Source organism: Platichthys flesus, chromosome 11, assembly GCF_949316205.1.
Source record: "Platichthys flesus chromosome 11, fPlaFle2.1, whole genome shotgun sequence".
NCBI lineage: Eukaryota > Metazoa > Chordata > Actinopteri > Pleuronectiformes > Pleuronectidae > Platichthys > Platichthys flesus.
The window spans coordinates 19510059-19522514 of NC_084955.1; the positions used below are offsets into that span (position 1 = coordinate 19510059).

The window sequence follows — 12456 nt, forward strand, 5'->3', positions numbered from 1 at the left end:
AGCAGTGAGGAGTCCCAGGGCCGCAGCACCAGAGAACTGAGGCGCATTATGATTCGAGATGAACACTGTTGAGTGGAATTCACTTGGCTCTAGCGCTGCCTCCAGCACTCAACGCCAATATTCATACTCATGCATACACAGTATTACAAAGTACTGCATGGCACTTGATACCACTCTCTTTTAGCCGCAGAGTGTACAAGCTGAGGATGCACCGGGCAGATACTCTGCTATGCTGCTTCATCACCATTCTAGTCCTGCGTCATTGATTTCATGTTTCATCTTGTAATGACAGATTATATCATGTTGCAATAGCATCCAAATTGGAGCTTTGGTGATTAGTCAAACAGTAGATAATAATCAGCAACAGTTTTTTAGATTGTAAAGTATTGTTTAAGAAAAACAAATATACCCCAATCTAAATCCAACAAAAGGAGACATTGAAAAATAGCAGCTGGGGGTTTTCGGGTTTTTGCCTTTATAGACCAAACAAATAAATAATTAAAAGCAGAAAATAATTGGCAGATTTAACAGATAATGGAAATTATAATTGGTTGCTGCTTCAGTCCAAACTAATTATTCCAAGATAATTGCACTCAAAATTAGTCATTTTGTTCCACTGAACATAATCTATTTTTCTTATTATTTTTAAATGTGGTTGGTTGTAGTGGGATGTGATGCATTCAATGTGGGGAATTATTCTTATTATTATGCTGATATTGATTTCAAGGCTAAAATAGAAGCTGAATAGAAGAGAAAATGAAAAGCAGTGACATACTGAAGGCTCCATCATCCTCCCCTCCTCCTCCCCTCCCTCCCTCTGCCTGTCCCCCTTTGTCAGGCCTTATTATTAAACATGTGTCCTTTCTGGCCCCTGCCATTAACCAACCCCACCCTCGCACACTGCCTTCAATGCAAACACACAGACACACACAAAGTGGAGCGCACACTCCCAAATTGCTAATTGATATGGGGAGTTGGTGCTTCTTCCATCATTCTCCAAGGAGACAAATCTCGAACGTGTGTGTGTGTGTGTGTTTGTGCGTGTGTGCGTGTGTGCGTGTGTGTGATGTGAGTGGGGAATGGGGATCAAAGAGGGTCCTCCACCCTGCCTGTCCAAAAGCTCTCAGCCCCTCTCAACACTCCATACGGCAGCCAGCAATGGCCGAACATCTATCGCACTCACCCTTCACGAGTAAAGCACAACGTCAATGTACAGTACGTTCAGCTGACTCCAGCTTGATAATCATTCAGAACTAATAGTTAACTAAATTTAGACTTACTGCCGCAACATGGCCGTCAGGGGCTGAATGCAAGATGCTCTCGAGGAAAAACACCGGGCTTATAATTACTTTAGCCCTTAATAACAAGAGGCTAAATCAGTTAGCCACTCTGTAAGTCCAACATTATCCCCACAATAACTATCCATCACATTTGTTGTTCTGCAGATTGCACAGACACGTAATTGGGAATCATTTAGCCTGATGGAGCCATAACCGAATTGAAACCCAATTGATTTTGGATTAAATATTCATATGGAGCGGGTCTAGAGCTTGTACCTTTCTTCCTGCTAGACTGAATCAAAACACAATGCTGTGTAACATGACTCTGCTTGTATTCCTGGAAAATGGCCCCAACTGAAGAACAGCTTTGAAAAATGCACCTCAGCTAATGGAGGACTTTCTACCACTGCAGCACAGAAGTGATGCAACTTTGAAAGTCCATGTACATCAGTGGGAAGGGAGTGGAAGTCAAAGCCCTTCGGGATTTTGATTATTGCCATTAGCTGAACTGTCAGTTAAAAAAACAGTTTGCCTTCTCCCAGTGCAAAAAAATCACCACCGATTTGAGACGCCCTGCTTGTCTTGGCTCCTACTTTCAGACTTTTGTGATGATTAAAAAACACATGGTCATGATGATACATGTATTTCCTACGGGCCTTGGCAGGGATGACATATGACTGATGGAGGGTGAAACAGGGTTGAACGAGGAGAGAGAGAGAGAGAGAGAGAGGGGTGTGAGAGATGGAGAGATAGGAAAACACGGTGATGGAGGTGATGATTCACAGAGCCGGGAAAAGCAGGGTGCATTAATGAGACCGCAAAAAAACGAATTCCAGGGAGAAATATAACGAAGAGGAAACTAAAATAACTCACACTCAAGTCAGGAAGAGGAACTGACGTGATGAGAACATTAACAGTCAGAGCGTAGTAACTTTACCCCTCTTCTCCCTTTCAAAGTCAAGTTCACACAGGCGCAGAGGTGCAAAGGGAACTTTTGTGCTGTGGTAGTTGTTTCAGAGGGGCTCTGGTAAGTGAAACCTCAATAAAACAAAGACGGGTTATGTCCTTAGGCAAGTTGCCCATACTCAGGAAGCCTGAAAACTGACACTGGATCTGTTTCGGTGACGACACCCTGGCCTGGCTCTCAGGTAACGTGGGGAGCCCCCTTTTCTCACACAAACACACACAAATGTGAAGTCATAGCAAACATCCAACACACAGCACCAAACACCTGTGTTGTAACACAAACACCACCTCTGGGTCTCACATACACACCATCCCTCCTACACACACTGCTCCTCCTCTTCCTTCCCACCGTGAAGGATTAAAGTTCCCACTCCAGTCTCCCAGATCCCCCCCGGCCCAGTTGAAGGAATAGGATCTCATTGTCAAACAGTGACCAGCCTCACCGGAGAGGTTAACCACCGCTGCTTAACCATTAACCAGATTCAAGTCGGGTGGGGTGTGAGGGGGACGCGGAGGAATGTTCTCCAACAGATGGAGACGGGAGATTGGACAATGTGAGCTATGTGTGTACAGTGTGTGTGCACATAACGCATGTACACACAGAAACTTCTGTAGCCCAGTGAACTTTAAGTCACCCTCCTGGTTATCATCATGCAATATAGATAAGGGAGGAGAAGAATCCTTTGGGGCTCCTCTACCATCATATTTCTGAAACCACTCCCTGGGAAGCAAGAATTACTGGGTCAGAGGTGAATTTAAATATTTGTCCCCAGGCTTCATATTTTGCCTCTGTGACATGGGAGCTGTTCAAAATCACGTGCAATCAAATTCCGGGAGCATTTTCTGAAATGTCAAAATAACGAAGAGGCAAACGAGTAAGACGCAGGGTGCGTGCACCGCAAAGAGTTTCACTTCCTCTCTCCTTCCCCCACACCGGGCAAAGACTGGTGGTGTAGAAAGACACAAGGTGGTAATGGAACCCAAGTGAGTGTGTGTGTGTGTTGTAGTCGGAGGAGGGGGGGTGCATTCAGCAACTGCTGCTGAGGCAACTGTTGATGTCTGAAAAGCAACAGCTTGCGGGGCTCCCAGAGGACGCCCTGCCAGCCAGCAGTCAGATGGAGGGTTTAGGGTTGGAGGGGCGCAGGGGTTAGGATTTCTTCTCCGCTGCCAGGAAAATGATCCCCTTGGCCGCAGATCCAGGCTTTTCCATGGCATTCCCCATCCCTAATTGGTATTCCTCAATCCTGACATAGTCCGCCCATCTGATCCGCACTGCTGCTATCTGTGCCTCTATCGCCTTTGTTCGCTTGATCCTCACGCTCGTGCTATTGGATCGATCCAAACAGCTGGACGGGGACACAAGACGAGTGTTGAAGACGACAATGTTTTGAGGGCAGATATATAATATGCAGTTTATCGTATTTCCTTGCTGGTGCAGATTTGTCCTGCACACGGCTAAAAGTGCTCACCCCAGTGCTGCATTGTACATTACTAAAGCACACGCTGAGAAATTATCCTCATCTTGCTGCGGCACTCTGCTGATAAATGGATTGGCAGCACTTAAGCTCGTCTCCCACTAGAGCTTTGTGAATTTCCAATTTTGCTCCAACCCTGAATTTCAACACAACCCCCCCCTTCCCCACCCCCCAACCCCCCCTCGACTCTGCGACTAAAACAACCATCCTAGAGACAAGGACGTACACACAGATGTGGAGCCTCATTTCAAGGCTGCATTTGAAATCACCCATCGCCACCATCCTTCCTCCCCTGAGAGGAGCCTGCACGGTAGCAAGAAAAAAAGCTCAGCTTTAATCATCTCTTATCCCATCAAAAGATCTGTGTTTATCCCCCCCCCCCCCCCCCGTCTCTGATTTCTCCCGTCCTTCCCTTGCTCGTCTCTTTTTTCCCCCCAACTTTCTCATCTTCAACTTACAGTAAACTCAACGTCTTCAGACCTATAAACCTGCTTTGAAGATTCAAACACGGACAGGGGCAGAGGCTGACACCGTACTTAACTTGTGCTTTGAAAGTGAAAACCAATGAACGTGCCAAGCAGGGGGAGGATGGTCATTCTTATATCCAAATCATTAATAGCAGCCATAAATCTGCTGAGGAATGGGGCTCCTGGGATGGGTGTGAAAGCAAACAGAGCTCTCTGGCACTGAAACACAGCAGGCAATCTTACTGATGCTATGAAGGGTCATTAACTGTGACCCACACACAAAAGCACAGTGGTCAGTACGGGCAAAAGGCAACATGGTAAATCACAGCAAACAAACACACACACTCACACACGTGGGGCTGGACGTCCAATGAGCTCCTCTCGAGTGTCGTTGTAAAGAACAAAACCGAAAGAATGTCGGGTAATGGAGAGACAGGCCGAGACAGACAGAGATAAGAAGGGATGAGACAGAGACATAGACAAAGCTGGTGCTTTTGATTGTGTGTGTTTATGAGTTTCTATGGAAGTGTGGTGTGTGTGTGTGTGTGTGTGTATGTGTGTGTGTGTGTGTGTGTGTGCTTGTGTGTGCGTGGCTCTTTTGAAGCTCCTGTGAGGATATTGCGATGAACCTTTTCTGTCTCATCCTGTCTTAGTTACTTCAAACCAGGATGAAACACATGCTTAGAACCCATCATCTCCTGAAGCTCGGTTTCCCACCGGTGCTCACTAGGAAACATCAGCGCCAAACTTCCTTCTTAGGTTTAATTTGCCATTCAATAATAAACACAAGTTGGGTGAAAGGCTGACAAGCTCAAACCCATGTCCCGGAGCTCAGTGTTTACTTAATGAACTTCCCCGCACGAGTCAGCGGGAGCGGGCCTTTTTATTGTGAGTGACTGATGTTTAACTGGGACCCCTGCTGAGTGACGCCCTGTCAAACCACAAGAATGCACCGCGGCTGAGAACAGAATCCGTCTCTACACCTGTAACACTGGCTCTGTGTGGTGAGAGGCCGGCCACACTGAGGCTACATGTTTGCACGTGGATTACTGCCTGTGACTTGTGGTGAGAGGGGGCTTTAAAGGCAAGAAAGGGTCACCCGACCCGACACCACCCCCCCCACCCCCTTTTCCACAGAATTTTAAGTGATGACACACAAACACACACATTGCAGCGCGAGCTCCAGCGTGTCCAGAGGAATGCCACTCATTCCATCTCAGTGATCTCCCCCGTCAATGTCACAAACACACACGAGGGAATGAATCACCTCAATAGTAACAACCCAACCATTCCAAGACCCCCCCCCCCCCGACCACAAAATCCCCGGGGCCCAAATGACAAGGGGGCAAACATGGACTTGCTCTTCCAAACCAGCAGCTATTAATCTGTCACTCACTGCTATACGAGCTAAGGTTTCCAGTGTTGCTTAACACTAGAATTTTTGTTGCAATTGGGAGGCTCTCTGTGTGTGTCTGTGTGTGTTCTTACAGCACATATGTTTGTATCTGTACACTACTTTGCAGTTGTGTGAATGCACACTCAAGTGATTGCATTTTATCGGTGAATGATTAAGAGAGTTTTTTGCATTCATACATTCCAGGACGCACCTGGGTGCTTGCACAAACAGAAGTCAAAAACCAAGTGCCCCAGGACAGAATTCAAAAAACAGTCCCCTGGTTTTTATCTCCTGAAGGCTAAATGGCTCTTTTTCTGGCCTAATACCATAATAATTACAGATGGCTGCAGGGGTGCACGTTTGATGCTGCGCCGGCAGGGGGGAGAGAAATTAAAAGTGAGGAAATGACTGTGGGAATTAAAGCAGCGATAGACAAAGAGGCTGACGCTGCGAGTTAGTGGTGAACACCTTGAACTGTGACAAACGGATGCTTGTCACAATGATTCTTTCCACCGGTCCCTGAACACTTTGGTGCTGCTACAGCTTAGCTCGGACTCATCTAAGCATTTGACTCTTGTTTGGTCTCTTTAGCTTTAGGTGACTTTGTACTTTGTCATTTCCCCATGTTCTCAAGTTAAGAGAGCAACTAAGACTGACTAACTCAAAAACATGACTTTACTTTGTCATTTCCTTGGTGAGTGTTTTTTAATGTCAGAAGGCAATCACAATTTTGAAGACACCTGAAATGAAGTTATAATTCTGCATGTTTCCTCAGTGGAGGCCTAAGCTGCAAATGAAACCGCAGTGGCATCTCAGAAGTGTAGAGGTGGAGTCATTTAACAACACGTCTGCGAGGAGGGGGGGGGGTCAAAGGGTCAGTGCGGTCCCGGGCACAGGCATGCTGAGCTCCTCAGGGTGTCCTGCATTGCCATGCATCAAATATCCGTGTGTCAGAAATATGAACATCTAAATACAGGCTGAGAAATGTGTACACACACTCGCAGGAGAGGACACACACACCCAGGTGTTCGGTGAGCCATGGTTTTTATTTAGTGCAGTGCATGCGCAACACTGACATAGTTGCAAGCTGCAAGAGTGTGACCATTAATTGTGAAAATGTGGGTCTGTGTGACAGAATCCCACTGAGACCCAACAAGAGCTGCTATTATTAGAGTGAGGTATGCTAGTGTGTGTGTGTGTGTGTGTGTGTGTGTGTGTGTGTTTGTGAGAGAAAGAGACCTGGTAAAGCTTTTCCCCGAAGAAACTCATGTTGCACCAAAGTAGAACAAATACCCTCCTTCTCTGAGACTCTACCAGACTTCAGGGCGGCAGAGCTCAGCACCTGGACCCAAGCCTTTAAATCAGTGCACCGCAGCTGAAGAGAGGGATGTGTGAACTACACAGCGTCCATCAATTACAGGGCACCTTTTTTTTAGACACCTGTTAAAAGGCTCCATGAAGGGCAGACCAGGACAACAACCGTCTGTGAGATCAGAAAAGAGGGAGAGGCCGATCGTAAAACCAGAAGAAGAAGATGTGGGAAACGAAGTGGTGCAAAGAGAGGAGTATGGGAACATGAGAGGAAGTGAAAGTGATCAACAAATCTGATATTCAATTAATGGCTGGAGAAGTGAGGAGAATTACACTTTGATCCACTGGAGACAGGGTGGTTTAGAGGGGGAAATGAAAGATGGAGGGAGGGAAATGTCGGACATCACTTCAGCCCCGCCCTTTACCTCGTCCTGCTTCAAACCACCAGAGGCTGCTGCTCCGGCTGGGAATCCGAAAACCACTTTCTCTAAATAACCACAAAGCATTCTCGCAAATTAGATTTCAACAAACACAAATAGCCTCAAAGGAGTATCTGACGGCTACTCTAGATTTCCCCAGAAAAACATCAAACAAATAACCTATAACACAACTTATGCAGATAACAAGCAAGGTCATATAATAAGAGATTTTTACACTAAAAGAGAATATAAACCAGTTCAACATGATGTCACCATGCAGTTTGTTAATGCCCTACAGGGGCTGTTAACCACTGGAGGTCAACGTACAAAGTACACTGAGGTCAGTAATAAACTTATGGACAACCACAGCAGCTCCTGGGACCAATACGCAGTGGGCTTTGGTCGATAACCGCAAACCTTCCTTCACAGATCACTTAAGGCCAAAGTCAAGTTGCATTTAGACCGGCTCCTCTGTGGCAGCCCTGATGGGCGAGGAGGGTGTGAGGAGGGTGAGGAGGGGGTGGGGGGGTGGGGAGGGTGAGGCACTCTGCCAAACAGGAGACGCAAATCCCGCAGATCAGACATCAAAGCGCTGGAAACTGCAGCCCAGCAGCAGCCAGACATGGCAGCATGAAAAGGACTGGATGAGCAGGGCCTTCAAAATAAAACCATTTAGTTTACTCTGCAGGTGAAACCGATGGATAAACAATAGGAGGTTCAAATTGTATTGTGAACGTTAATGGTTTAAATATGTTTTGTCTTTTTAAGGACACATTTTCCACAGGTGGACATTGTGTTTTCTCCAAAAAAGGTCATGTCAACATGTTTTATACTTATTTAATGCCCATTGGTTTGACATGCGGTGTTCGGAAAGGTGAGAGCCCCCGTGTCACCGCAGTCCTGTGCGCAGAGACGTGCGTAAAGAAGTGCGGACCATCACCGCAACGCCGGGGCTTCGGTAACCTGCTGCACAGTAACGTGTCCTCTTCTAAACCCACTTACTCCACTACAGTTCTAACATTAAATCGTTACCCTCTGAATCCCGGCAACACGTGAACAGGTTGTACGACACGCAGCGGACAAACTACAAAGTGTCTGATTGAACTTAACGAGCCGCTCCGGACGCGCTCGCTGCGGCGGCGGACGGACACGTCTTCGTTCTGCGGGAGAGGAAAAGTGAAAACCTGCCGCCCGAAGCCTGAAGCCATGAACAACCTGCTCCGCGTCCGTGACGAGGTGAGGTGGAGGGAGAAATTCCTTTTTTAGAAAGCATGTCGCGGAAAGTATGAAAGAGACTTACCCAGCAGTGCCCAGAGCAAGGTGCACAGGGGCGACGCGCGTCCGAACATTATCCCGTCCATGTCCGCTTCTCTCAACTTTTTCAAGGAAAAGTATTCACGCTGTTCTTTGGTCTTCGTGCAGAGTGGAAATCTGGCAGCAGTTACAGTCTTCTTCCTTCTTCCACCGCTCCAAAGCTTTCTGGACCCCTCTCTCTCTCTCGCTCACTCTCTCTCTCTCTCGCTCTCTCTCTCTCTATCTCTCTCTCTCTCTCTCTCTGTGCTGAAGGAGTGCGCCTCTCTCTCTCTCTCTCTCCCTCTCTCTCACACACGTAGAAATCTGATGCTGGTGGTGGCAGTTCACTTGGTTGATATATTTGCACAAAAGGTGACCCCCCCTCCCCCCCCTCCCTCCCTACTACTTCTCCTCCTCCCAATAGAACCCCCTCCCCTCTCCCTCTCTCTCCCTCTCTCTCCCTCTCTCTCCACCTCACTTGCAGTGAAAAGACCTGCTTGACTAATCGTGTAGTAGCCCAGGTCCACTGGGGCCCGCAGGATTTCTTTCAAGAAACTTAAAAGTTATTTTATCATGACGTTCCAGCTCACTGCAACTCCACAAAATAAATAAATAAATAAAACCTTTGACAAAATAACCTAAATTCTGTATCCACAGTTTACTTTGCTCCTATAGCCCAGAATGGTAAACCTATTTTGAACTTGATAAGTGTAAACAGGGCACATAAAGTTGTTTATTATAATCTTTTTGGTAGAAATGTTAAGTATCAATCCTCTGAGACATGTGTCATGGGTTTGATAACGACGTCTTTGCAATCATTAACACTTTTTAGAAAATATATATAATCGGCTGTCACATTCGGTATCAGAAAAGTGTTAATCCCTATTATCGGTTTTGGCTCCGATCCCAGAACTCTATGTCGGTCAGGCTCTGCTTAATAGTTTAATTTATTTTATTGCCTGAATATGATGGAAGTAATGACATAGATTGGGGAATTCGTGATTACAAAATTGGCTCTAGAACAATTAACATTGGATTAAGTAAAAAATTGAATATGCAGACATGAGGAATTGTTTTCACCCTCTATAGCTCAAGGCTACTAGGTAGTAATCATTATCCAGATGTCTAGATTTCTCCCCCAAACTAAATGGTTGAAGAAAAACAAGCGGCTTTCTGCAGCTTTTCGTAGACAAATTTCCGGCCCTGGTTTAGACCTTTAACATCCCCAACTAGCATTATGTCTCGAATAGTGATTTTCATTTTCAAAGCAATCAGAGGCCATTTCATGGGACTGGGCTAAGCTGTCTGTCATTGAAAGACATACCATTCATTCCTAGACATGTAATCCCTTTAGAATCTGTTTGGGTATTTACAGGGTATATGGGACAACCCATGTGGGTATTTACAATTCAGATATACAGTTATCGTGAGGGGCTAAGTGGCTTACTCACAATTCTATAATTCCAGTCTGAATGCTCGGAGTGGGTATTGTGTGACCCATGAAGTTGATTCAAGCCAAATCCTATAAGCTGACACTTGGAAAGCAAAAACAGATGTTAGTCCTGCGTAAGATGGTTTAATGGTACCACTGACCATCCAAATCCTCGACAAGAACATCCATCTTTCTTTCTATTGGAGACAGGTTGATTCTGGAGCTATGCAAATAATCGGCACACCCTGCAGGTAATAATAGACCCTGGCAGAGCAGTTGCATTCAAAGACATACATTCCAAACATAGCTGGTCTAAAACAGCTGGTTAATATTTTCTCAGGCTCGTTTCAAGACGAAAAGTAATACTTGCAGACTGTTCCGGAGCAGCATACAGAGCAGTCACCACCTTTGCATGCACTGATAGCTGGAATGCAAGCACAGAGCTGGTCTATACACCTTGAGAGGTCATTGGCAGCAGTGTGTGTTGGCTTCTGAGCGTTTAATGGGACCTAGGTAGCTAGTTAAGCTTCTCACTCCTGTCATTCTCTCAGTCTGTTCCGAGCAATGACAGCAGGAGGGAAATACAGCCTTCGCACTGACTATCTAACATCAATACAGCCACTTATCCCTGTTATCGAGCCAGTAATAATCACCTCTCCATGCTGCACAGACATGAGATCCACTAACAAGTTCTATGTCCTGTGGTGATGGACTTAGTGTGGGGAGCCTTTACATAATACCCGCTGTATATCATGCTGCATTGCTGTAGTGAATGCTGATTTAACCGAGCACGGGGTATTCTTACATAAGGCCCTTGGTCGTACGTACAGTAGCTCAGGGTGTGATTTACTGGATGGGCTCATTACCTAATGGAGCTGTGGGAGAGGAGAGGAGAAATAAGGACGGGAAAGGATTTGTCCTCCTGACACAGAAGAGGATGGTGTAAGTCATATAAAGGACAAGGGGGACACATGGAAAGGGAAAGAGAGGGATTAATAAGGGGACAGCAGGAAGAAGTAATGAATAAAGAGAAAGAAGGAATGAGGAAGGGAAAAAAGGTAGTTATGTACGCAGACGGCTACAGATACCACGGGCACAAAGTTGTTTGTATTAAACTCTGTTTGGTGGACAGATACCAGACATCAACAGTAGATCTGTGTCTATATATTCTGAGCATGTGTGGTCCAAATCAAATCAAAATGGTGACATCCATACAAGAAGAAAAGCAACTAAACATGGTGGAGGTCAGAGTCTCCTCGCAGTATTATTAAATTTAGTGCCCGTTTCTGTTTTCCCGCTCATGCCGTGTGTCCACACGGTCACAATAAATTGGCAGTTATACGGAGGACCACACACAACCTTTTGTATCCTCTGATGATGAAATTTGTGTCTTGCGGAGCTTAGCACACCCTCACTCCCAGAGAAGGAGAATAGAAGGTCTTCTTGGCGTCTCATGATTCAGGTTATTTAGTTACTTCAGGTAAGAAAGGTTGAGCAAAGAAGGGCATGAACATCACGAGGAGGCAGCCCTGTACTTGATTTGTAAAAGCTCTGTCAGACAAGACACATTTCATAATGATAGGGTAGTAATCCTTCAGACACACTGTCTTTTGTGTACTTTGACATAATCCTTCAAGTGCAAAACACTGTTCAAATGCTATTATTTCAAAACTGTGTGCCCCATACTTGGCATAAAGATTATATGTGTTTGAGTTTATACATGTGTTATATACACATATTATCTTAAGCCACGAGTAAACAAGTGTATTTGTACTGTTCTCGTGTTATGGTGCATATTGTGCAAAGTCCTATACAAACAAGCCACACTTTCTTCATGAATAGGAGATTGCTGAATTCCAGGTCTTTAATAAGCACAACACCAGAGCTACTTTCCGTTGAAGATTGACAATGTCCTCTTTTGTCTTTTAACAGTCAATGGAAACATTTGAATTAACTCACAGATCAACCCATGTCCTACATCTTGCCAGGATGTGGTGACAGGTTGCAGTCATATGACTAATCTATAGATAAACCACATGTCCTTCACCCCATGCACTCTTGATTCCCACAAGGACACTGATATGGTCCCAGGCCAGGTGGACTATAATCCCTCCCATGTGTCCTGGGTCTGCTCCAGGATCTTCTACCAAGACTAGAATACCTCCACTAGGAGATATGCAGGGGCATTCTGCAGATATACTGCATATGAAACACAGCAACTCCATCCAAATCCTTGTGGCGCTCCATACACCCCTGCAAAGAAAACTCATCTCAGCTCCTTAATGAGGTCATGGCCATATACTAGCGCTGAGATGAAGATGAATTAATCAGGAGCATTGCCTTTAGGATCATCTCTATCTGCAGGAATGTCTGCATCCCTGCTGATGCCACTTCAATGATTATGATGATCTCAAACT

General features: G+C 45.6%; 1 protein-coding gene across 1 annotated transcript in view; it reads right to left on the reverse strand.

The window, feature by feature from the left end:
* bcam (basal cell adhesion molecule (Lutheran blood group)) overlaps positions 1–8889 on the reverse strand; it is a 50362-nt gene extending 41473 nt beyond the window's left edge. The window contains exon 1 of the mRNA XM_062398569.1: positions 8615–8889. Coding sequence (XP_062254553.1) covers positions 8615–8675 — 61 coding nt within the window. The 5' untranslated portion in view covers positions 8676–8889. The remainder of the gene's footprint in view (positions 1–8614) is intronic.
* Between the last annotated feature and the right edge of the window lie 3567 nt (positions 8890–12456).